We start from the raw sequence: 27,246 nt of genomic DNA on the forward strand, positions 1-27,246 counted from the left end.
GTGTTTGAGTGACTGAGAGAAGATATATGTGCCTCTCAACTAAGATCTATGGAGACATGTTAGAATTCTGTTTTTCTCAAGCCTAGGGAACATAGGATGGAATATATACTCTATGGATGAGGTCCACAAACCTGGGAGGGAATTAGGATGGGTAGTTGCTGACTGGATAGTGAATGAGAGTCAAGAGAAGGAGCTGGAGAGATGGCTCGGTGGTTAAGACCATGGGTTGTTTATTCCAGAGGACTTGGGTCCAATTCCCAGCACCCACATGGCAGCTCACACCAGTCTGCCACTGCAGTTCCAGAACTTCTGACACCCTCCACACAGACATACATGCAGGCAAAACACCAATGAATATGGAATAAAAATACATTTTTCAAAAGAGGCAAGAGGATAACATCTGAAAGGGCTACAGTTTGGGGGTGGCACGGAGGCTGGAGCACTGTACATGCCGAGGGAGATGAAAGATCAGGGGTACAGACTGAGTGGTGGCACAGGCTGGAGAGGACAGAGAATGTGGGGACGATGTGGGCTGAGGCACGAAATGGTGCAGCTGGAACATGTGACTGAAGCAAACCAGGCCCAGCTCCACGTCAGGTTCCGGTGCCTGACACACAGCTTGACCGAACTGAGAGCTGAACCTGAAAGATGGGCCCAGGGTGATGGACCTCTGAAGAAACCCAGTCTATGTAAACGGAACTTGGTCTGAAGGGGAGCCCCAGGTCAGTCTGGAAAGATGAGTAAGCACCCTTAGTCAGACAAAGGGCAAGTTGGGCCAAGCACTGAAGCCACATGAAGGAACAGCAGGGCAGGCACAGAGGAATTGGTGAAAGTTAGAATACATGGTTTGACCAGTGGTTCTCAACCTTCCTAATGCGGCAACCCTTTAATACAGTTCCTCATGTTGTGGTGACCCCAAACAATAAAATTATTTTTGTTGATACTTCACAACTGTAACTTTTCTACTGTTGTGAATTGTAATGTAAATATTTTTAGAGATAGAGGTTTGCCAAAGAGGCCATAACCCACAGGTTGAGAACCGCTGGTTTAGATCCAGTAATATGTTTGCTGGTTTATTCCAGTAAAGACAGTATCACTATCTTGCTTCATTATGGAGCCTATTTAAAATGTTTGTATGTGGAGCTGGAGAGATGGCTCAGCAGTTAAGAAAATTTGCTGGTCCTGCAGGAGATACAGGTTGGTTTCCCAGCACCCACATGGTGGCTCATAATCATCCATAACTCCAGTTTCAGGGGATCCAATGCAGCCTTCTGATCTTCAAGGGTACCAGGCATGTACATACATACATACAAACAGACAAAACACACATGCGGATAAAAAATAAAATACTGAGTTTGTGAGCATAAATTGGAAAGGATACCTGAACACAGCAAGTCTCACCCATATTAGGGTTGTATCCCAAAGCACTGTTTACGGACTGGGAACCTCAAACAACATATTTTTTATTGTCTTACCCTTCCTGGGAGCAGAGTCCAAGACCAAGGAGTCAGCAGGACATGTCTTCCAACACATTTTCTTGGCTTGTAGATGGCTGCTCTCTGTGACTTCATGCAGATGGCCTATTGTGTCCACATTCTTTATTCTCTTATTATTTTTAATAAAAACAAGAGTTATTTGGATTGGATTTTAATCTAATCACCCCTTTTAAAGATCCTACTTCTGAATACAGTCTCCATTATGTTGGCATTAGGATTTAATTATATGAATTTTGAGGGGATGTATCTCAGCCCATAATACAAGCCAGATTTAACTGTTCATTTTGCATGGTAGCAGTGAAGGAGAAATTGGGTCTGGGAAGGGGATGGCAACAGGCAGACCTGGAAGAATAGCTTACGATGGTGAGATTTTTAACTATCGGGGAAGTGGAAATTTTCATTATGTTGACTACTGTGTCTATGCTAGAATATAATAACTGAAGCTTTTCCCTGTTTCAGTTTTTCCAAAGTAAAAGTATTCCTTTTAGGTCCCCAAGTCCCCAACTGCACCATCTCAAAGCTCTCTATCCTCATGACTGCTCCCAAGGAATATCATTGTTTGCTTAATTTTATCATCTCTTTACATGTCTCTCCTGCTGCCGTGTTTCTTTCAGATGGAGGAAGAAGGAGAGGAGGTGAGGCCAATTGCTTTTATTTATGCCTTGGACAAAAGAATGGGCCTAAAAACGTGTGGCTTCATCCAGCAACTGATGGAAACAGATGCAGACCCAGAGCCAAACACTTAGCAGAGCTTGGGGGAATCCTGTAGAAGAAGGGGAGAAAGGATTGCAGAAGCCAGAGGGGTCGAGAACACCACAAGAAAACTCACAGAATCAACTAACCTGGGCTCATAGGGCCTCACAGAGACTGAACTGACAACCAGGGAGCCTGCATGGGACTGACCTAGACATTCTGCACATATGTTACAGTTGTGTAGCTTAGTCCTCTTGTGGGACTCCTAACAGTGGGAGCAAGGGCTGTCTCTGACTCTTGTACTGACTTTTGGAATCCTACTCCTCATACTGGGTCACCTTACCCAGCCTTAACACATGGGGATGTGATTAGTCTTACTGCAACTTGATATCCCATGTTTTGTTGATATCCATGAGAACTTACCTTTTCCTTAACAGAAACAAAGAAGAAATGGATTGGGGGATGAGAACAGAGGGGATTGGGGCATAGGGACTGGGAGGAGAGGGAGGGAAACTGCAGCCAGTAAAATAAATAAATAAAGTTTGTAGAAAAATGATGTATGATATTGTATAAGATTTTGTTATGATCCTAAAAGCTGCCTTCAATACAGCAGATCACTGGAATTAAAGACTTGGAAACTCAGGATTGGACCAAAGCACTCAATCATTCCTCTTTGAAACAAGGGGCAAAGCACACATTGGAGAAGACATTAAAATTAAAGAGCAGCAACATTGAAATCTAGGCAGTCAGTAGAGCATGAGAAAAGGAAATCAGGGAAATAGAGCCAAAAGGAAAATGGAGAGGAGCAAGAGAGAGAAGTTGGCTGAGATTTTTGTTTGTGTGTTGTTTTGTTTCATGAACTGAAGAGAACCTGATGTGAGTGAAATATGCTTGTTCCTAGGAGAGGGACTGCTGGGAAGAGTGTCATAAGCTGAGCAGAAGTGACAATGGTGAGTGCCTTAAAGTGCCTTTTACAAGAGAAGGAAAGAAACTATGTCACCACCTGAATCCCACTCCCAGAAAACTCCTAAAAGCAAGAAGAGAGAGGAAGGAAAGATTGTCACATGACCACTCCATTTATCTTTGCTAGGACTCTTCTGGGGACACATTTACTTGTCCTTTTGTGTATGCCTCCTGAGTTAGGCAGGTCCCAAAGTAAATAATTTTCTCAGTATGGGACATGCTTTTAATCATTCTGATTCCAAGGATGTCTCCCCTTCACCACTTGGCATTATTTTTTGTAAACAAATTAGAGATGAATTGCTTTGATCTGACTCTGTGAAGTAAATGTTTTATGTCTATTTTATGTTTCAGGTCTTCAGAAAGAACAAATGAAACAAAAACATTGCTCTGGCTATTTCAAAAGATTTGAGCCTGCATAGTGTTTGAATTCTGGATTCAGCTTAAAGCAATGCTTTCTTTTCTTCTTTTCTTCTCCCCATTCTCTTTTTAAAAAGTCTTATACATGTAGCATTTCTTGTTCATGCACAGCTACTCTTTAAGCAAACATGAATTTCACCAATAAAAAAGATGGCAGATTTGTGGTCAGAGAGGGAATTAAAACAACAGGTGGCTTGGTTCCCTGGTTTCAGACACCACACACATATTCATGAACCAACCTCTGTTCATAGGGTGTAAAGAAAAAAGTGAATGAAACCCCAAGTGTCAGAGCAAATTACACCTGAGTTGATCTTCCTTTGTAAGAGATTAAGATACATTGTCATGCTGAGATTTTCCACACTTTCCTTTACCTGCCAGTAGAATTCAATTCAAATTTCATTTGTAAAAATATGTGCACTAAAGCACTCCATACCTATTTTGTTATGAGCTCCTGGACAAAATTAGTCATGAAACCCTTTTTTGGACAGCAGCTGTCAGGGTGCTGTTGTAGGTGTTGTGAGAGATGTGGGACTATTTAAAGCACAGAGCCTTCCTTCAAAGGGCTCTTTTCTAGGGAAAATGCAGCTCCAGGCACTTATACTGTAATAAGATATTAACATTCCACCCAGACTTCTTTAGACGTTTCTTCTCTGAGCTAGTATGAAGCAAGATGATGAAATGAAATGCCACTTAGAGAACACTGAAGAAGAAGATGGAAAATTTGATGTTGTATAGTATTAGTAATGTTTATTAATAAATAACCTTTACTTCTCAAATCAATTCACGTTCTTTAAGCATATTCTTATATTACAATACATACGTTCTGCAGGTCCTAAAAACACTTATTGATTGACTGATTATGGAGCTAAATTCAGTGTTGAAAAGCCGCTGAGCTCATGTGGCATGGTGCCCTGCACATTTCCTAGTACTCAGGGAAGACAACAAAGTATAATAGTATTTACTTATACATTTTTCCAAAATTTATAAGGATAGGAATTGAAAGAATTTTGAGCTACATGGAAAAAAAAAACCCTTTTATGACACCAGTTTTCAACTTTCTTCCCCTTCCCTCCCTTTCCCTTCTTTCTTCTATCCTCCTCTCTCCTTCCCTCCCACTTCCACTCACTCCTGTTTATGAGGTCACTGTCTCTTTGTAGCTCATGCTGACCTCCATGGTTCCCTCTTTCTCAGTTCTCTAAGTTAGGATTCCATTCTGCATTGAAATCTTGGTAAACAGATGTTTACATTTTTATATCATTCTGATTAAAAGCAGCAGGAGAATATGAGAATGTTCACAGATGCTTGGCTTTCTCAGACTATGCTTACACAGCCAACCTCCTGTGGGTCGAATGTCCTCTTGGACTCAGACATATTGAGCTTTGTGTTAACATGTTATTCTTTAAAAGCAGTGAGTCAGGATTTTCTAGATTAACAAAACTTACAGAATGAATCTCTCTGTGTATACAGATAGGGGATTTATTAGAGTTACTTTCAGGCTGTGGTCTAGTTAATCTAGTTGATGGCTACCTCTGAATGCAAGGTCAAAGAATCAAGTAGTTTTATGTCCACAAGGCTGAATGTCTCTTGGGTATATGCTGTAATCCTGAAGAAGTAGGCTGTAACTCCAATGAAGGAATGGATGTGCCAGCAAGGGCAAGAGCAAATGTGCAAAGAGAGGCTCCCTTCTTCCATGACCTTTATATAAGCTTCTGGAAGAATGTATGGCCCAGACTACAGGCTGATCTCCCCACCTCACAAGACTTGGATTAAAGCTGTGTCTTCCCACCTCAAAGATCCAGGGTAGAAGTGGATCTTCCCACTTCAAATGATTTAATTAACAAAAATTTCCTCACAGGTGTGGTCAGCAATTTTTGGGTTTTAGTTAATTCCAATGTAGTCAAGTTGACAACTAAAACACCTTGTTTGTTGGAAGGCAGACAAAAACAAAAACAAACAAAACCCAACCAACCACTCTTAGTAGATCTCTTGGGGAGTCTCTCCATGTTGTTAACTGTCTTCATAACTCTCTTACTGAGGAAACTACTGCTGTTTCATCACAAGTCCACAACTCAGCACAGACTGGATCTCAAAATGTTTCTGAAATCTACAGTAATAGAGAATACCTGACCTTCCTGCTGTTCTATTCCTGTGTCCCAGATATCCTTTGAAAAGAACTTCTTGTGAGCAGGACCTAGTACCCTATATCTGTCTGCAATATCAACACTTGAGAGGCTGAAGCAAGAGTATTATGCATTTCAGACAAACAAATCTGGGCGACAAAGAAAGAACCTATCTTAGAAAAAGAGAGAAACACAGGAGTTTATTGGTCCATTGTTTTGCTTCTCTTGGTAAATAATCTCTTCACTTATATTCTTCAGAAGGGTAGAAGTTCCTTGGGGGTAGGGGGGAAGCAGCAGGTATGAACTTAATTCACTAATAAACATTGCACATTCGTTGTTTAAACTATTAACTCTGAGGTTCATTGATTTTTTTTTTAAAGAGACAAGAATGGGCACAAGATGAAAGATATGTCATGGACACCATTTTGAGCATAGTTTTCAATATTAGTTTGGAATGAAAGGATCTATTCCATGAAAGACATGATCCTTTGAAGATCAAGACTTTTAAAAGGAATTTTTACAACCCACCTCACAAAGACATGCTGTAAAATAAAAAGGATCTCTGTTTTGAAAATGTTTCTGCCTCAGACTTCATCTTTAAAGGATTCCTCTAAAGTATGGCACAGGTTTAGACATTTGCTTCACTCTGCATTCACCCCAGTCCTCTACATTCTTCTGTTGTCTTTTCAAGACAAAGGTCAAAATTCCATTTATTACAGTTGAATCAAGGAGTTCAGGCTCTAAAGTCAACAAACAGTGAAAAAGAGGGGAAACAGTACATGTTTAAAACAGATGCTGTAGGTCATGCAATATTTAGTTCCTTCACTTATAAAAGATTTTTTGGGGGTAGGCTAGAGAAGCCAGAGGATTCATCTGTGTGATTTCAGGATAAGTGTTAAATAATGTAGATATATAAATAAAGCAAACCATTGTATTTCAAAGTTAAAAGCAAATGCTGTATATTAAGATTTATCACTCCAATGTATGTTAAGTGAAACCATTTTATTACAGATTTTACTCCACCAACTTATCTTACAGATAAACTGTACGCCAGAGACTCTTTTGTAAGTTTACCTTCAGTGAAGTAGTTTAAAATTAGTCCTGCCAAGTGTTTCGAAGTGTTTGGGATGCAAGAAAACATCAGAAATCACAAAAGGTATTCTAACCATTTTATACTATTATCGTCCTCACAATCCGTAAATTCCATTGAATACTCAGAGTCAGTAGCATATTCCTTGAAATACTACTCCACATCAAAGACCACTCCTCAGAAGTTCAACTTAAAATGCCAAAAGCAACCAGGAAACTCCCACTGGAGAATGAATCAAATTGTCAGGGAAGAAAGCTTTGGAAGAAACTGCAAGACTCATGTGGATCCACTTTTAGGATTGCGCAGAAGAAAAGACCACCTTTCAGAGTAAAGACTTATATACCCAACCTGCTCCTTCTTCTCCTTCGCTCCATGACTACACCTCCAATAAGGATAAAATCTGAAGGGATTTGAGGAGAACTAAGTAAATGCAGCCTTAGGTGGGTATGTTTCCGCACATGCCTTTTAACCTTTCATCCTGTCCCAGTGCCTCAAATCCTTGCTGTGGGTTTCATTTCAAATGAAAATCAACCAGATTTAATAAAAGCATCCTTCCCCAACAGTAGCACTAAGGCTCTGTAAGTTCTGCCAGTTATTTCTCAAAACTTCTTGATCATGTGTTTACAAGACCAGAGGGGTAATTTCTGTGTGTGTGAGGATGTCTGCTAGGAACAGACCTCTACAAACAGCTCCAAGGGTGCAGAATAGCAATTCTCCCACACAGAGCTCAGGTGGTTAGGCACACTGATTCCAGCTTCCTGTGAGAAGAGTGGCTGAGTAGTGTGGTCAGTAATACTCTCATGGCTTAAATTATCAAAGAAGGGGCAGATTTCAAGCAGTATAAAATCCCCAAGCTCCTTGTTACTCATTTTCAAGTGCTGGCTGGTCAAGCTAGATTAAAAATAAACCAGGATTTGCCTTTGGCAAATGATGAAGATCCACAGGATGCTTGTAACTAATTGTGAGGATAAAAAAGGATCCTCACAGTGGTTTCAAACTGGCCACAGAGGCAAGAGTGAACCAATGAGAGCAAGCACAAATAGTTCTTCTGTAGTGGTATATGACACTCAGTGCGCCAAAATGTAAACTGACATCAATGCATGCCGTTATTTCTTCCTTGTTGGACACAAAGCTAAGAGAAAACTGAAGACAGAAAATACAGCTAGCTGTCACTGTTTCTATCTTAGATGCATCCTAATTTCCAGGCTCCATGGAGCATCTCTTTGGTGGTTATAAGGTTAAATACAGTAATACTAATGTTAAGTATTTCCTCCTTGGTAATACGTAAGGGCTGGAACATTGCCTAAGTTTCGAAGACAAAAACCGCCAAAGGGGAGGACAGTTTGGGGCCTCTTTCAATAACAGTCCTAAGGAAAGAAAGGTCTGGATACTGTTTGCTTTCTGCTTTTTTGATGTGCCCAGATTTTCCCTTTAAACTTCTTTTGTCAAGAAGACCAACAACCCCCAGAAGAGATTCTGGCCCCTTGTGCCAACACCTGAGGATCATATTAAAGAGTTGATATATTCTGAATTACTTCTACTCCTTTCAAATAGGTTTTATTTAATTAATTTTTATGCCTGCATAGACAGATGACTGTATACTACATGCATGCATTGCCCAATGAGGCCAGTAGAGGACAGTGGATTCTGACATACCTGAGTTAGAGATGGTTGTGAGCTTTCCTTTTCTGGGTGTTGGGCATCAAGCACAGGTCCTCTGGAAGAGCAGCCAGTGTCCGTAACTGCTGAGTCATCTCTCCAGTCCCTTTCTGTTCATTTTCATGATAGTCTCACTCTACACACCAAGTTTTTACTTTTAAAACTTTTATGGTTATTAGCATTTGTATGATCACTGTTTGTTTTGCTTTGAAGTTGGGTACTCTAACTAATTCTCTTGGGACTCAAAAGATTTTTAACTAGCTAGAACCAAGTAATAGCCCAGGACTGACAGATCTAATAAATGAAATGCAAGATTCCTAGTGATATTTGCATTTCTGATAAACCCCATGTAATTTCAGCATAGTATGGCCTAAATGTTGAATAGGGGATGCTATTTTTATTAACACTAATTTCAACAACATTTTATTTTACATGTATGGGTGTTTTGACTGAATAATGTATGTCTTCACACAACTTGAATTCCTGTTGCTCACATAGGCCACAAGAAGGAGCTGGATTTCCTGGAACTGAACTTACAGTGGGTTGTGAGGTGTTTGTGGTTGCTGGGAATTGAACTGTGGTGCTCTAGCAGAGCAGCATGTGATCTTAGCCTCTGAACTTTCTCTCCAGACTTCATATTAATTTTTAATTAGTTATTTCCCATTAGATAACCAGGGCATATTAAATTTAAAAGTTAGATACAGTTTATCTGAAATTCAAATTTTAACTGAGAATTATCTAAATAAAGGATTGCTGAATATATCAACCCTCAACCCCCAAGTTCCCCAAATTATTTCCTGAGCTTGTTTCCTTATTTGGTAAAGCTGTTGGTGTGTGTACATGCACAAACTCATGCATATTTACACACACAGGTACACTTGCATACACACACACACACACACACACACACACACACACACACACACACCACTGTAACTAAAATGGCCATCATAAAGAAGGGAATTCACAAAACTCAGAAATGAGGGCAAGTGCTGTGTGACCTGTTCTAAACCCCAGATTCCAGACACTTCTGTCTTCACAATTAGGAGAATGAGAAGGGGAAACTGAGTCCCTGAGAGGCTCAAGGATGGCAGATACGGCCATCCGTGCCTTAAGTCATTGAATCAACTTCACTCCTGAACATTCAACTTCAAAGGATCATAGCACTTTTCAGAGCTCTCAGGTAGGTTCTGCAACTTACGTGGTACTTTGCTTTGTGTGAAAAGGAGCAAAGAGTCAGTAACCTGTACTCTTTAGTAACTCTTATTTCTTCCTTGAGTGATATGAAAGAAGCATTTCTTTCAGAGTTCCTTTAAGAGATACCTTAGAGGCTCCACTAGGCTGTCCTCTGTTCCCAAAGGGACCACTCCGCAGCAGGGGACTGAATGCCCCTTGTTTACCAGGCACCAGAGAAATTCCTGCTGGGATTGAAACAGTGCTTCGGTGTCCTCTTTGAAGGTACAGAAAAAGCTGCCTCAGAAGCCCAGCACGTGAAGAGGGGCAGGTGGGGGCAGGGTCTCCTGTGGTGTCCCAGGCACAGGGTACCACCCTGATCCAGCTGCTTGTGGGAGTGGAGTTGCCCTAGTGGAAGCTGTAGGGGCGTGGTGCTAAGGCTTCGCCTGTCATTGCCCCGGGGCGGGCATACCTACCCGCTGTCCAATCCCTAGCCTCAGCCTCAGCCTTATGAATAAACAATAAAGCCAAGAGCCCTCCCTCTGGCATCCCAGACAGCCAAGGGAGTGTGGGCGGCCCCTACGTAGGTCGAGGCAGGGATGCCTAGCACCGGCGGCGCTGCCGCTGTCCTCCTCGCTCAGCTATACTGAATGCTCACAGGTGAGGACAAGCCTGGCTTCTGCAGACCTGGCGAGAGGCAGGGGTGGAGCGGGATTCCAGGGCGGTACAGGGTCGATCTGTGAGTGGGGCAGCCCCGCGGGAGGCGGTGGAGCGCCCTGCACCCTCACAGGAACGCGGTACCCAGGCGCGGACTGAACAGGGACAGCTCTGTGAGCACTGGGCGAATCTTGCAGGCCTGGGAGGACTTCCAGCACTACTTGTATCCACCCCAGACTTGCAGGTCAGTCCCCGGGAGCGGCCTTGGTGCAGGAAGAGCTTCCAGGCTGGCTGCTTTTGTGTGGGCTTTGCTCCGTTTGCTCTCCCTACTCTCGCATTTCCACCGTGTGGAAAAGAAGTTCCTCAAGACTGTGAGTCACTCCTTACAAAAGCATGGATCACAGGGTCCCTGTGACACTTAAAACCTAGCAATGGAGGAGAGATTGGGGGCTGCAGCGGCCTCCAAAATGGGTCCTGCTACTTTACCGAAAACAAACATTGGAATGATTAATGCAGGGATGTCTGGAGTCTTCTTGGACTTCCTGGGTCCCTCACAACAGATGGAGGACGCTTCTTGGGAAGGTCACCTAATTAGAAAGAAGGTCAGGCTGGGAAAAGGCTTTGCTACACTTGGTACTCCGGCGTGGCACATAGGCATTGTCCTGAGGTGCTGAGATGCTGTGTGTGCGTCTTGGACACTGAGAGAGTTCAGCCAGTGCAGATGATAATCACCTAGAAGATAAAACTGGCTGAGCAAGAAAGTAGTCAAAATAGGACTCTCAAGAATTTGGAGGTGTCCTAAACGAGACGTTCTTTTATTTACTTAGAAAGAAAACTCGGGTACCAAATTAAAATGCAGATCTCTTGCGGAAGATACCAAAGAAGGCTGCTTCAGGTGCCTCCAATGTCTTCCCTTTGTAAGTTTTCCTTTGAAACTTAAGGAGAGTTAAGGCAAGTTTCACAAACCACCCACAGAGTTCTGAAAGAGCTCTTCACTGAGGACCAATACACGTGCTCAGAAATTGCACGGCTCCCCCTTCTTTTTGTGTTTTTCCTTGATCACAAGTCATCTCTTGAGCTCCTGTGGGTCTCCCTGGGCTAAACATCTTCTGTACTGGCAGCTTCAGCCCTGAAGCCAGCAAATCCTGAGCAGCATCACTCAGAAAGACTCAGAGTCCCGGGAGGGAGGTTTCACAGTGTCAGAACACTGGTTCTATTGTTCAGAGTAGAGATTAAAGCTGGACTGATTTGCTCTTATGGATAAAGTTGAATTTGTTACATAGACTGTAATAATGAACCTCACGCTTATGACCAGTCTTAATATTGATTGCAAAACTCCCAAGGCTCACTAAGTCTCAGGCAGCTACAGCAACAGAGCCAATTAGGGAAATGTGGATTTGCCTTTGTTTTCATGCAGAGCTTCTGACTATATATTGTGGGTGTTTCCTTCTGGACTGTCTGGTAATTTGTCACTATGAAAGTATTTTTATACTAAGTGTATGTTCAGAATAAAAATGAGGAAGATGAGCTCATCTTCTATGATAAAATTAACTTGTTTATCCCTATTCACTGTGTCGCCCCAGCTGGCCTAGACCTAGATGAAAAGATGGGCTATCCTGGAACTCAGCCTCTGCCTCTCTAGTGATGTGACTAAAGGTGTGGGCCATCATGCATCGTGCATTGCATTGCATTCTTGTTAGTTGAACATAGTCAGGGTTTATTCTCTAAGATGAAAATTCATTTTTTTCAGTTAAGATATGTGTGGTCAGTCTAATTTTTCCATATTGCGTTTACTTATTGACAATGAGAAAACTCTGTGAAATTTCTTTCAGCTTTCCTGTAAAGGCCAACTAGTGAGATCTTGCCAAGTGAATGAGGTTTGTGAATCCCAAAGGACAGAAATAAAGTGTCAAATTGGGTCATTGAAAAGAACTGTCTGATATGGAAGCAACTGCTTGCTGAAGGAAACTGCTTAGGAGAGAATTCTGCACTGAAAATCTGAAAAAGGAAGTTAGGTGAAGAACAAATAGTCCACAATAGACTATTCTGTAGATATTGCAAACTGTCCCATCTTTGTAGTTTGAGGGACTTGTACATCGGAACTGTATTCACTTGTCTTACATTGCATGATTTTTAAGTTTCCCCAAACTGCTTTCATGTGTGTTGTCATTTGGTTCTTGTCTGTCTTCCACTGTTTGAAGAAAACAGAGTGCTTATGATGATGCTTCTGGTGGTGATGATGATGGCTGAGCAGGAGTCTCTTCATCTTCTTTTTTCCATGTGGTAACTTCGTTGTGGAGATTTTTCCAAGGTTCGGCTGGAACTTGAACGTTATGTTCTAATCTCCAAGGCCAGCTTCTCTTTCCAAGGATAGGGTGATGTTCTGCAAGTGAGAAGCATGGATATTTTGTTTGTTTGCATCATGAAATAGACTAAAGCTTGAGAAGGGAGGAAGATGCAGAACTCATTTGTGGTCTGCAGAGTGGAGAGGACACTTTGCTTGTAGTTGACTTGCCCACTCACCCTCTTCTCAGTCAGCACTGGCCTGGGATGCTGCAGCTCTTGGGGGAAAAAGTTCTCCTTATAGCTACTTTTTTCCTCTGTCATTCCACTGTGATGGGACAGACTGCTGAAAGGATCATTTGTCATCCTAACTCTTTAATTTACAGTAAAGGATGGATCCAGTCCAATTCTTAGACCCTGTTTTAGAGGCCAGTGACAGTTGCCAATATTACATTGAATCTGTAATGGGGTGCCTTAATGCCAAGAGCTATGGCTAGATGAATAGGGCCAGAGTTGACTAATAAAATAGTATTGATAAGGAGAACCTTGATGCTTAGAATAAGACAAGATAAAATGACAAATGGATCAATGAGGATCAAGAAAAGCACAAAGTGAAGAGAGTGTTAAGAGACCTACAAAGAAGGATTTTTTTCCTCCATCAGAGAATTACTAATTAGATTTCTAAATGGTGAGAGGGTAATTGAGAAACAAGATGACCTGATGCTCTGAGGCTTGTTACCTGTATCTCTCTCTCTCTCTCTCTCTCTCTCTCTCTCTCTCTCTCTCTCTCTCTCTCTGTGTGTGTGTGTGTGTGTGTGTGTGTGTGTGTGTGTGTGTGCGCGCGCGCGCGCGCGCTAGGGAGAGGGGGGAGGGAGAGAGAGAGAAAGAGAGGGAAAGAGAGAGAAACTCTCTAAAGGTAAAATATACTGTAAATGATAACACAATTTGTTGGTACTGTTAAAATGTCACATTGAAAAATCAGCCTAAACTGACCAAGTGGTCAATCATATAAGGATAGACTGAGTGCTATCAAAACTGGTACAAAACAGACATTGCATACTCTTTTCCTTGTTCTTAAGTGATTTTTATATTTACTCCCCACCATCAGTTATTTGTTTACTACCTCCTCCATCTATTTGGCACTATTTAACACTGTAGGCAATAAAGACCAGTGTAGAAGAGTAGTCTTGTTCAGAGTGAGAAATCTTACAGGGAAGATAATATAGGTAAAGAAGCTGAGAAAAAAATGGGAAGAGAATGGGCCAGGGGGGTTCTTTTGGCAGCAGTTACCTGTCAGAAACATGGTCAGGGCTTGATAAGGGAACAGGGAAGAGCAAGTGTCAGGTCTAGTATGGTAGAAACAAAATCCATATGAAAGCTGATGAGTAAAGCATTCAAGAGGGAGCTGTATCTGCCTGAAGGTGAGGATTTACTCGGTCCTGGTGTGGGATTTGGATAGGAGATGTGCAGCTGTGTGGTTGTACATTTGGAAACATTACATTCTGTGTCTTGGAAAGGCAGAGACGCCGAATGGTAAAAGCAAGAACCTTGAAGTCCGAAAGACTCCAAAAGATCAAACAAAACTACATGCTACCACCGAAACAAGTTAATTATCCTCTGTAAGCATGTAGTTTTCTCATTCAGAAGATAACCAGGATCATGGTAGCACCTGCCTCACTAGGCGGGATTAAATGAGGCACATTTCCATTGTGCACTTAACAAAAGTTGGCACAAAGCATTACCCAAGCACTAGGCACTCTTGATTGATACTATTGTTTTATTCTCAAGAACAAGCCACCTCAGTGGTCTGTAATGGATTACAAAGGGGAGAGTCTAGACAGAGTCACCAATTAGAAGGCAATTATAAGAATGATCTAGTTAGGAAGCAACAATTCCAAGAGGGACAATGGAGGACAGAGTCACAGAAGTTGTGACTCTGGCATTTATAAGAGAAACATTGATGATGATACTGAAAGTTGGGTGAGAAAAACAGTTGTGTCTGAGATAGACCTGCGTAGCTACTGGGCTTTAAAAGACAGGGAAAGACCCCATCTGTTACTTGAAGGCTATCTGTCAGTTTGAGTTGCAAATGAATATTTTGTAGCAGTCACTACAGGATCCGTCCTCCTTTCTTGAAAGCTCAAGTGTTCATTTGGATAGAAAGGAGAAAGAGCAGACCCACAAAAGACTGCTGCTTCACTACGACCCCATCATCCCAGTAGACAAAGGAAATTTGAGAGCAGGGATTTTTTCCCTCTCCATTTCTCCTCAGTTTTTCACAATATTTCTGTGACTATCAGCCAGTTGTCACAGCTTACCTGTGTCTTCAGTACTCTCAGGACAGTGTTCACGGTCCTTTTATAATAGACATGAAATTCAATTTATCCTTTGAGTTTGGTCATAATAAAAATGTTTAGCTTTCTGGTTTCCCTGTCATGTCTTTGTTTTGGTAACACACTGAAGCAATAATGCTCTTCATCCCAGTTGGAAACACTGATCACGTAAGTGTGTAGAAAACCTGATGTTTAAGTCTAAGGCTACAGTTTTCTGTTTGTTTGCTTTTTAATACCACTTTTCATTGTTACTGAGGCTTGACTATGCCCAGACTGGACAAAGAAGGAGATCCTGGATTGTGTCTATTCAAGACTGTAAAAGATAGTGCTTGACAGAACAGCTTATCTGCTCACCCACCAGTGGCAGAAATGCAGCAAATTACTTAGAGGACAGCCAAGCCATTAGGGTAGCTTGATAGGGAGTGACCGACAAAGTGATAGTGATTAGCTCCCTAAGAAATGCTTTCTAAACTGGGTGGAGCTAATATCTGCTTCTTGTTAGGAGTTTGATTAGTCTGTCAGAACTAACCGGCATTAGGAGACACAGCAAGGAAAGCACCCAGAGGCCCAGGATGAACAGTAGAGGAGCATTCCTTCCTGTTGTTCCTTAAGTATTCTGATGACTGCGACAATTTAAGGTGAGACACAGATGCTCATACACAGTGAAATATTCCCTTTTCCCTTCTCCCAGCAGAGTAGCCTAAAGACAATTGAGGCTTTTCAGACAGTATTTGCTCAGCATTTCCTCTCTCCTGGGCACTTAGCCACATTGGGGGTAGAGTGTCGAGAGATCAAAGAAAAGGCCAGAGACCACAAAATATGGCTTCATGGTTTATGTGGGGTTAAGGATATTGTCATCAGCCTGACTGTGGTCACTCCTTTCATTCATATTTCCTAATGTTATATACTTCCCATTGTCTAATGCCAACTCCTAAGAGGGGTAATTGGACCTGCACTGGGCCTGGAAGATGAAGGGACTTGAAATCATCTATTAATTTCTCTGAGTGGCAGACTGCTTGCTGCTGCCATTCCTACAGGCCATCATTTCACTTTCTCCTAAGGTTCAGATGTTACTTGCAATAGTGGAGAAAAGGAGCATCTGGCCTCAACACACAGATACACAAAAGGCTTATGGCTCACCCCCACTTTCTCTGCTGTAATTGGATTTAGAAAGCAGGTGGCCAGCACTTAATCACAGAAGCAACAGCCTTTAGAGCAGAGGCAGATTTCCCTGCACACAGACATTTAGAACTCTAGATGTAGAAGGATATAAGACCCTAAAGGAGAATTCTGTCTTGGAAAGCTGGTTGAGACTAGTAAAACCTTTACATTTTTCTCCTTTCCACTCAATCTAATTTGTCCATAAAATTCTCCTCTCAGCCCGTAGAACCACAATCAAATTTACAGTACTCATTTGCATGTGTGGGTACCTCTACTCCTTGCAGGAAGCATGCTGAGATGGCAGAAACATTCTTAGTTTTGTTTTGCTTCATGGTAACAACACATGAGTATGCGCTCACAGAAGCAAGGATTCTCAAATTGTGTTTTTTTTTTTTTTTTTTTTTTTTTTTTGGTTTTTCGAGACAGGGTTTCTCTGTGTAGCTTTGCGCCTTTCCTGGAACTCGCTTTGGAGACCAGGCTGGCCTCGAACTCACAGAGATCCGCCTGGCTCTGCCTCCCAAGTGCTGGGATTAAAGGCGTGCGCCACCACCGCCCGGCTCAAATTGTGTTTTGTTAATTCCCTGTTTCATCAAAGGAGGAGCTGAAGCTTTTTATTCAGCTTTTAACAAGAGAAGTAAATTCAGAAATCATTTCCTGATGCTAGTCCATGCCCCTCTAAACTCTGTTACAGTCCTTGATGTTTTGGGCTACTCTGGATTTTATCCAGAAGCATAGCATCATCTAGACCAAGCTTTTAGACCTATCTTTTCTTGAACTCAGGGCCTTGTGCCTGCTAAGTAAGCATTCTGTCACTGAGCTGTAGGCCCAGCCCCCAAAGCACCCCTTCCATCCTCTAGCATGTTTAGTATGATTTCAGCAAATGGAAGAAGAAGGTATATCTTCCTGAGCAGATCTGAAACAAACCAGAAACTTCTGTAGTTATTATCAAGGCATTTTGGTCTATTTCAATAGTGATATAGTTTCCTAGTTCAGTTTGTCTACACAGAAATCCAAAGGTGTGGACTCATTGCCCATGGACACTTTTGATTCACAGTTTTCATTTGTCTTTCTTTCAAGAAAGGAAAAGTGAGACATCAGGGCAAACCCTCTATAGGCGTATGTCACCTGACGATGGGATAAGATATTTTCTGGCACATCTAAAATAGAGTGATATCTCAAATGTTGGTATGCATTGGCATGTGTTATTTCTTTTTCTTTTTTTTTAAATCAAATGTCTTCTCCAAATTTTCTCTTTTTAAAATGATGCTATGTAGAGATAACTTAATATTTAGTTAAGATTGTTCCGATTCTTGCCATCTAAATGGTATCCATTTCACTAAGATCTTGGTGGGTGGGGTGACTTGAAGAGATAGACGAGATCTCCTCATTTCTCCTAGTCTCTCTGGCCTCAGCTTCCATTGACTGCTGACTATATGATCTTGGATGATACAGTTCCTCTCTGAACATGGCACTGTGACAGCTCACGGCTGGGTTCTCTTCCTGTATTTTCCAGAAGCCCGTGGAGTCAAAATTCAGTGTGGCTCACCATTCTAGAAATGCAGTGGTTCTGGCATGGCAAATGCCTATTGCTTTATCCGTTTCTATACATTGGGGATTTGGATGCTGCTCATCTGAGCTCTTCTGACTTGAGGTTTCCCAGGAAGATCAGCTCACCAATGGTTCCCCGGGTGGTACTGGTGTTGGCATGAGGCCTCAGCTTCAATCTGTGGATTCCTTTCCACACATTTAAAAAAAAAAATCTAGTTTTCTTTTGTTCTTCAGCCATCGAATCATACTTCAAGAAGCTGACTTTCTCTTATTCTGTGGTAAAAGGACCTTTAAGACTTAAATGGGAGCCAGGCGTGGTGGCGCACACCTTCAGTCCCAGCACTTGAGAGGCAGATGCAGGCGGAACTCTGTGAGTTTGAGGCCAGCCTGGTTTACAAAGTGAGTTCCAGGACACCCAGGGCTGTTACACAGAGAAGCCCTGGCTCGAAAAACAAAATAACAATAAAAGACAAAATGGAATAACGTGTGAAAGCTTGTTATCCTTCAGGGAAGAACATCTCATGAAACTGTATGTTTCTGTATTTCACAGCCTCAAGTTATGTGCATAATCTAGGCAGATTAGTTGAATGCACTTGAACAAAAGCAGAAATGTAAACTTCAGAAGGATGAGGGTGTGATTTTTGTATTTTAATTTCTGGATTGAATCTTCTAGAAAACTTATAGAATCTTACACAATCTTTCCTTATTGTGCTGGGGATCAGGATCTTGGAAATTTTCAATAACTTGAAATCAAAAAGCTATACACAGCACAATGGATAGTGCATTAAATGCAAACCTTTAAATTGTGGGGTGATGAACTGTTTTAATATATAAATGGGGGATTAGCTGTAATGAGAATGTGAGTAGTTTGAAGACTATAAAAAAAAATCTAATTACTATAAACCAGAGCTAATTAGCCAGAAGTGAAAATTTAACATTTTAAAAATAACAAATGTTCTCATTGCCTAAGTATCTTTTCTTATTTTAAAATTTTGAAACATGAAAGTTTTGTGTATAATTTTTCTTATTGTTGCAAAGAGTTCGAACATTTATAAAGTATATTTTGGCTAAAAAATAATTCACATGCATTGTTAAACTCAAGAAAATAACTGATTTTCAGTACATTTTGATATTTATCAAGTTTTAAAACATACTTTCCAGTTTGACCACTGTAGCAAGATGCCATAACTGGGGGTGGGGCTGAGGGGAGAAGAAGGGAATTCTATACAACTCCAGTTACAGTAGAAGAACAACAAAAGCCCTCAAATTCAGCTGTTACATGTCTGGACTCTTGAAGTCCAAGCGAAGGGCAGTAGCAGATGTGGTATCTGGTTAGGGCCTGGTTCCCAGAAGCTGAGTATTTATGAGACTCCCATGATAGACAAGAGGGGAAGTGAAATCTGAGGGCTCTTTCACAGTGACCCTGGTCTCCTTCATCACTGCTCTGTCTTCATGACCAAATTTTCTAAAAGCCTCATCTCCCGCACCAACCTTATGATGAGGTCTCATGAATTTCAGGGACACGAACATGCAGACCACAGAAACACAGAAGTTCTTTAAATGTGTTTGTAAACTTTACTTTCCATCTCCTAGACATGGTGCTGTTTCTCCAGTCATTGTGTGTACCATTTTCCAGGGAGCTTTAGGTTAAATCAGCTGCAGAATTCAGAAAGGAAAAGCAAACTGGGTTATCCCTGTCTCAAGGGGACAAGGAAATAGAACAAGCGTCTCCTACGTCCCTTCTCTGGGAGGAAGTCAAGGAGAGCCCTGTACTTCTGGGATAAGTTAAAGGAGCTCGTTTACAAATAGACCCACATGACAGCGTGCTATGCTTTGCTTTCTACAGGACTCAATTACCGGGGCTGCCCACTCCTTCAACTTGTGTTTCCCTCCCACGATGAGCAGACCAACTCTGACGCACAGCTCTGTGGCTTTCTGTAGCATCCTCTTCCTCCCCTTAGCCACACAATGCCTGGCTTTCCCCAAAGTGGAAAAGATGGAGGTAGCACATGCTTATGCAGAGAAAGAGCAGTCTCAGAAGATGGACACAGGTGACGAAGAAAACATCTCCTTTGCTCCAAAGTCCATGCCCCAGCAGATGTCCTCTGAAGCTCCAATGGCACTGTCTGCAGGATCATCAGTGATGCAATTAGATAAAGCATTCTCTGTCAACAAAGAACACCACCTTCCAGGAGCTGGGCTTCTGAAGATCCCTGATCTTCACTCTTCCAGTGAGCCAGTGGTCTCAACCAGTGAACAAAGGCCTGGCCCCAGTCAGCTTGAAAGAATGTCTCCTAAACACAGACTTTCCAAGGCCATGTCAATCATTGCTGTCTCATCACCTACTTCTCTTAGTCCTCACCAGGAGGGACCATACAGCAGTTCTAGCACCCAGCCCACTGTAGAAGGGATCACAGATGTAACACGTGACTTCCTGAAGTATGTGGATAATCAGTTGTTTGGAACTGAAAGTCAGGAAGCAGTTAGCTTGGGAAATACACCTTCATCCTATATAAATACCAAAGAAATGCTAACTGCCAATCCAAGACCTGAGGAACTTGAAACAGATGCAGCCAAGAAGACCACTGCCTTTCCTGGTGCTGATTTGACAGCAGACACAGAGTCTGATGGGGAGACGCCCTCAGAGAAGCCAGCTGACAATGCCCAGACCACTGTCACCACACACTTGGTGGCCACCCCTGAGGATATTTTGAATATTGATCCAACAGCTGAGAGTCTCCTGGGGGACCTCAAGGTCACAGTGAGTGTCAGCACAGCTGTTCCAGTTTCTTCTGTCCCAAGTGATGAGTGGGATGACACCAAATTTGAGAGTGTGAGTCAGTCAAGCACCCCAGATTCAGGAGGCAGTGCAGAGACTCAAGTGAGAACAGAGCCACCACACAGAATGCCTGAGAGCTATGAAGGGATTGAGGGGAGCCCTGCTTCCACAGAGGTTAACAAGGTGACTCCAGGGCTGCCTGAAGGAGAAACAACCCTGGGGACAGCCCTGATAATTGCACTGGAGGAAGAGAGATCACCAGTCTTTACCCATCAAATTTCCTCGACTCCCACAAGTCTGACAGAAGACCCTGAGGTTTCCAGTGTGAACCTGTTCCCAAGTGCCAGAGGCTTCACAGCATCCACTCTCGAGGACAGAACCATGCTTTTCTCAAAGAATGCAGTTTCTACCTCTCAATATGAGTCTGAGACACATCAGGCACTAGGAAATGTGCTAAAAGGTAAGAGAGGAAAGTAAAAAAAATTAAAACAACAAAACCACCCCCAAACTTTTTTAATTTGGTAACTTTTAATTTGGATTTATTTTTCATTGTATTTTTAAAATTTTTTGAGATGGGATTGTGAAAGGATTCCTTCACTTCACTATTTTCCTACCTTTGCCCCTAATTGCTAGGACTGCAGATGTGTGTCATCATGCCTGGCTGGTTAGTTAGTTAGTTAATTTGTTTGTTGACTTTGGTTTTAGCCTTGAATTTACCATGTAGTTCAGTTGACCTCAAACATACAACTATCCTGCTCTCTCTACTTCCTGCGTAGTGAGATTATAGATGTGTCCTGCTAAGTTAGGCTTTGGTTTTATTTTTAAATGGTGACTTTGAAACAGTTATTCAAATTTTAATCAAAGACAGAGTATTCAAATAAATCATATCTACTCTATGAAAAAAAATCATACCTTGCACATGTCAAGTTCTTCAACTAAGGACAGTTTCCTGCACATCCCACTCCTCCTTGGGATACTTGGCAATGTTTGGAGATACTTTGAGTTGTTTTGACTGAGGGTTACTTCTGATATCTCCTGGTCAGGGGCCAGGGATGTTTTAGAACATTTTACCTCTGCAGGATAGCTTCTAAAAACAAATGTCTCAGTCAATATATCAACAGCATTGAAACCAACATAGCTGAATATTCTTCAAATTTTTTGTTATGAAAATATATAAATACATATGAAAATATAAAGGACGCAGGTATATGTTTTAGTTTCACAACAATGTACAATACATATTTATACCTCATTGTAAAATATATGCACATCTTTGATATTTCTCAACAAAAATAATCAGGTAAAATTTATCTTGTGCTATTATATTATCCACTTTGGTTCTCCGACCTTATTTGCCCCAAAATAAATTGGTTAGAAATAATATGGAAGGAAAATATAAATTATCTAGTGACAACATTATGAATTTTCTTTTTTTTGACCTCCTCATCTTAAAACATGAGAAGGTGAAACCTTAATATTGGTTGTTGATTGCTGTGGGATGGTCTGTATGTCAAATTACTCTGATTGGTCAATAAATAAAACACTGATTGGCCAGTGGCTAGGCAGGAAGTATAGGCGGGACTAACAAAGAGGAGAAAAGAAAGAACAGGAAGGTGGAAGAAGTCACTGCCAGCTGCCGCCATGAAAAGCAGCATGTGAAGACGCTGGTAAGCCACGAGCCACGTGGCAAGGTATAGATTTGTGGAAATGGATTAATTTAAGCTATAAGAACAGTTAGCAAGAAGCCTGCCATGGTCATACAGTTTGTAAGCAATATAAGTCTGTGTTTACTTGGTTGGGTCTGAGCGGCTGTGGGACTGGTGGGTGACAAAGATTTGTCCTGACTGTGGGCAAGGCAGGAAAACTCTAGTTACAGTTGATGGATTATGTTATTATTATGCAGTTGGCCACTTAATAGCATCCAGAAGTAAAGACTATGTTAAAAGTGGATATATTCATTTTCTATTGTTTTAGAATATGCAAATCTTATGACCTGAGTCAAGTAACCTATTAATGAGAAGAAAAGAAAAAAAAAACAAATTTGTAATATGGCTTATAAAGTTTTGTTGAGATTTAATTAAAATGGTAAAAGTGATCTTTTGATAAATAACAAAAGTAAGATGGAATAGTTTACATGCCTATTTAAGTTTTTAGTTTTTGTTTGTTTGGTTCGTTTTGTTTTGAGACAGTTATCTCAAGTTGCTCAGACTCACACTTACTAAACTACCAAAGCTGGCCTTTAATGCCTGATTCTCTCACCTTCCCTCTTGAGTGCTCTGATTATAGTTGTGTGTTACCGTGCCCAGTTTCTAATTCATTTTTAGAAGATTGAAAGCAGTGTACATTTTCATAGATACTTCCAGAAAATGTTTTATAAGTTCTATTTAAACTTTTTGTGAGGGGACAGTTTCTTACTATGTAACCATGTGTGGCTTCCAAAGTGTAGAGGGTCACATGCCTCTGCATCTCAAAAGCTGAGATAAAGTCATGCACCATCACTCACAGCATAACCTGCTTTTAAAAAGACATTGAGTTGAGCTCATGTAAGCATGAGGATTTTAAATAGGATGAAATAATAATTTTGCTTCAATTGTCCATAGCACTTATGTTTCTAGAACATAAAATCACATGACCCCTAGGATACAATACACCAGCAAATCTATATTGTTATATTTTGGACTTTTACAGTTGCAAACTAAAAAGAAAAATAGATTTCATAACATCCAGGCTATTTGGGTGATCAAATATGCTCTCAGTATTAACTGCCTCATTTACCTACTGTTTTGTGAACAGGCTCGGTGGTTAAGAGCCCATACTGCTCTTGCAGAGGACTTGAGTTTGGTTCCCAGCACCCACGTCAGGTGGGCTCACCTGTAACTCCAGGTCCAGGGAATCCAGCATCCTCTTCTGGCCTCTATGAGCACCTGCACTAGTGTGTACAGACACATGCACAAAAACATATTTAAAAATAAAACAATTAAGAAAAAGATGTCTATTGAAAAACTACTTTGTGCAAGGTACCATGTTTCATGTTTGGAATAGAAAGACTTTGCCTGTTTCAAAAAAATAAAAGAAGGAAGAAAAGAGAGAGAGAGAGAGAGAGAGAGAGAGAGAGAGAGAGAGAGAGAGAGAGAAGGAAGGAAGGAAGGAAGGAAGGAAGGAAGGAAGGAAGGAAGGAAGGAAGGAAGGAAAAACAGTAGGTAAATACTGTTCTCATTTAATAGTCAAGGACACTGAAGGCTTAAGATGATCAGTAGTTAGCTTAGGTCACAAAGCTAGAGAGTGGTTGAATCAAAATTCAGACCCAAGTAAACTGGCTGTGTCATCATTATTCTTGTCCACTGTGGGATAGGATTCCATGGGTGATATCACGATCCTTTCCCTTTAACACATTGTGGGAGGGTAAGTTCAGAGTGCACACCATACCCTGACTGCTCTGCCTGTCTATCCTAGAAGCTAGGTGAACACTGGTTGGTGTAGTTATTATTTTTTTGTTTTAAAATGCCAACTTTCTTTCCCCTTTTTATATGTAAATGTGAACATTAATATGGAAAAATACTTCTGAGAGATTTTAGTGTGACTTAGTTTTGTATAGTTTGTTTCTTAACAGACTCATTCAACCAATATTCAAGCATGTCTGAGAAGCCCAGCTAGCCATCTTCCTATTTTGCTTCAATTTTATTCTAGGGTTTTTGTTTATTTGTTTTGTTTTCACATTTCCTTCTTTATTTCTGCCTTAGTTTGCCCCACAACTCCCCCAAGCAGCTACAGTAACATTTGTTTCCTGGTCTTTGATTCCCAAGTTGTCTTTGTCCCTGAAAGAGTTATCTGCCCTTTTTCAATTTATTGACCTCATAGAGACTTTAATGTATAAGAATTTGGTCTATTTAAAAATGTTTCCCTCCTTTTAAGACATCACTCAAGAGATGACTATGGCCACTCAAGAACCAGACTCCATATTACCCATGGTGACACAAGAGAATATGGAGGTTCCCAGAGGCAGTGGGGAGCCTGAAGAAGGCATGCCATCTCACTCTCCTGTGTCTGCTGATGTTGGTGCCACTGAGCTGTCCGGAAGATGGGAGTCTCTGGCCACTCCAGCCTCCACCACTGTTGTCCCTTTGCCTCTTGAAGTTACCTCTTCTATGGGAGGTCAGTAGGGGAGTGTGGGTTCAGTGTTTGAAGGAGGAGTGTGAATCTTTACTGTGAGTTAATGGGATGAGTGAGACACCTGGACTTTCACCAGCATGCACGTGTTCCCTACCTGGAGAGATGGTCAATTCTCTTTCCTTGTAAAAATGCGTTATAGCCTCAAAGGATGAGATGACTCTCCTGGTCTCCAAGTCCAAACCTTCCTAAGAGCCAGGGTTGGGGATTTAAAAATTGTAAGGACCTGGGTTTAAAGCCACCTTTGGCCCTCTGGAAGACTGTGACCTCAGATAAGCTGCTGAACTTCTTTCTGTAGGCCTCTGTTTATTTCCAGTAGTCTACTTAGGTTATGATAAAGAAGTAATGTATGAAAAGGGCTTTCTATATCATAGACCCTCAGGTGCCCTGCTCTCTTCATCGAGGGCAATGAAGTTTTGACATCTGTCTGGTTATCAGAATCTTTTGGGAGAGACAGAGACAGAGAGACAGACAGAGATAGAGAAAGAGACAGAGAGAAACAGAGAGAGAAAGAAAATATATTTAAGAAATATATATAGTTCTTCATTTATCTATTTCATCATTGTCTAAGCAAAGATTCATTGAGATATTTTTAAAATATAATAAATACTTTCTAATTCTGCCTCATTATCCTCTTTCCAAAACAAAACAAACAAAACAACACAAAACTCAACTCTAGAGTCTTGACAATAACCTTCATGGAATCTGATAACCCTTACCCTAAATGTCTCTCTTCTGACTGGTAACCACAATTATCAATTCTGTTTTCATAATCTCCTTCACTGCACACCACTTCCAGGTTTCATGTGTCTATACTTACTACTACAAGTACACATTTCATATTTTTTGCTGTTTTTTTGCTTTATAAGACATAATATTGTACTAGAAATAAATCTTTTGGAACTTAGCATTTTAAGCTTTGCTTACTGTTCTGACTGCCAAGCATCCTGTAGTTTTTTGTTTTTGTTTTTGTTTTTTGTTTTGTTGTTGTTCTGACCATCGTATCATACTCCATTTTGGAAACACATCTCATTATTCATCCAGTGTTCATCGTGCTCCTGCTGTCTGTATTTGGGCCATTTCCAGGTATAGCTGTTGTGACTACAGCTATTATGATCACTCTTCTGTATGCTCTGCTTCAGACCTGTGAAGGACTTTCTCATAGGGAGTGGAGTTGCTGGCCACAGGATGTATGAGTATTTAACACTAGGGGCCAATGTCTCCTTTTCATACTGGTTGTTGCACCAATTTGTGTTCCCATATGAAATATAAGGGGCCCTGTGGCTCTCCATCATGGGAATTTAAATATACATATACATATATATATATATATATATATATTTAAGTATTAAATATATATGCATATATATGTATGTATATATTTCCCCTGTGGCTCACAGGCAAAGAGATTCTGATTCAGAAAGTTGGGAATGTGTGAATTCTATCTGGGGAGAGTCTATGATTGTTATAGTTTCTTTAGATGTGGGAAGCTTGGGGCTTCGTTTGGATGCTTTGAAAGAGAGTCTACTTTAGTCACAGATCTAGGTTCAGACTCTTCCATGTGATTTGGTGAAGCATACTTGTTCTTTCCAAAGTAATTCCTGGAATTTAATTTCATGCATTTTTTTAAAAATTTTCTGCCTTTGGTGCCCTATACAAAATTCTGCGCCATCTGTTATACTGTCGATAGAATAAGTGGGAGATTAAATTTCAAAAGCAAAATTATGATTTGAGGCCATGTATCATCCCAGGTGCTTTCTGTGTGTAGCTGGGTTGATGGGAGAAGAGGAGCTGAACTGAGTACTGAGTTTACTGTGTATAAGACACTGCTTCCTTACCTTTCAAAGCTCATGTTAACATTTTCTATCATGATTGCATGGTGGGTCAGGTCCTGTCTCTTGTGTTTGGCAGACCTAATGGACACAATCACGGGGCCAAATGAGGAATTCATGCCAGTTTTGGGCTTTCCGATGACACCCCCTGCAATGACTGTGGAAGCTCCCACAGTTTCTCCAGCACTCCAGTCTGAGGAAAGAACTATTTCGTCCATCAACCACCCAAATACAGCTGCCTCCTATGGCCTGGAACAACTTGAATCTGAAGGTACCCTTGCCTCTGACCACATATTTGGTAAACAAATAAGTAGATGTAAGTTTAAGTCATTGGATAAACTGTCCTGCCACCAAAGAGTTTTTTTTTGTTGTTGTTGTTGTTTTGTTTTTTAATAAACCCCTCTGCCTGGGATCTCTCCTTATGATTCTAATTAAATTCACATAGGTAGGATATGGCACTAACATTTAAAATGAGTGTCTTAGTTGGTTCCATCATGCAGACTGGATGAGAAGAGCAGGTTTACATGGAGGAGCTGTGTATTTTCCATCTGATTGTTTTGACGAATGTTTAAATGTTTACTGTGTTTTCATAACATCACTCTATCAGTACTGGTATATTCTCTTAGTAACATCTTTGATTACTGTCTAGAGACAAACAGTTTCTTCATTAATTAACACTGAGAAATTGGTGGCAAAATTGTACTGTCTAAAACATTGGCTTTGGCCATGAAAAATGTAATTGAGGCATAGCTGTACATCAACAAAGAGTAAGAATGGAGACAGGGCCCACAATCACGTGACTGCTTGAGTGAGCACCCTGAAAGGTAAGGAGTATCAGGTTGGAGGTGCAAATGTTTGGAGGGCTAGTTACAGGG

At 41.1% G+C, this 27,246-nt stretch overlaps 1 protein-coding gene across 1 annotated transcript in view; it reads left to right on the forward strand.

Annotated features, from left to right (window-relative positions):
* The first annotated feature begins 10,504 nt into the window (after positions 1 to 10,504).
* Positions 10,505 to 27,246, forward strand: part of LOC128107485 (armadillo-like helical domain-containing protein 4) — a 111,019-nt gene continuing 94,277 nt past the window's right edge. The window contains exons 1-4 of the mRNA XM_052733387.1: positions 10,505 to 10,512; positions 19,440 to 20,832; positions 24,285 to 24,524; positions 26,451 to 26,642. Coding sequence (XP_052589347.1) covers positions 19,491 to 20,832; positions 24,285 to 24,524; positions 26,451 to 26,642 — 1,774 coding nt within the window. The 5' untranslated portion in view covers positions 10,505 to 10,512; positions 19,440 to 19,490. The remainder of the gene's footprint in view (positions 10,513 to 19,439; positions 20,833 to 24,284; positions 24,525 to 26,450; positions 26,643 to 27,246) is intronic.

This window comes from Peromyscus californicus, unplaced genomic scaffold (genome assembly GCF_007827085.1).
Source record: "Peromyscus californicus insignis strain IS unplaced genomic scaffold, ASM782708v3 Scaffold_12__1_contigs__length_115047231, whole genome shotgun sequence".
Lineage (NCBI taxonomy): Eukaryota > Metazoa > Chordata > Mammalia > Rodentia > Cricetidae > Peromyscus > Peromyscus californicus.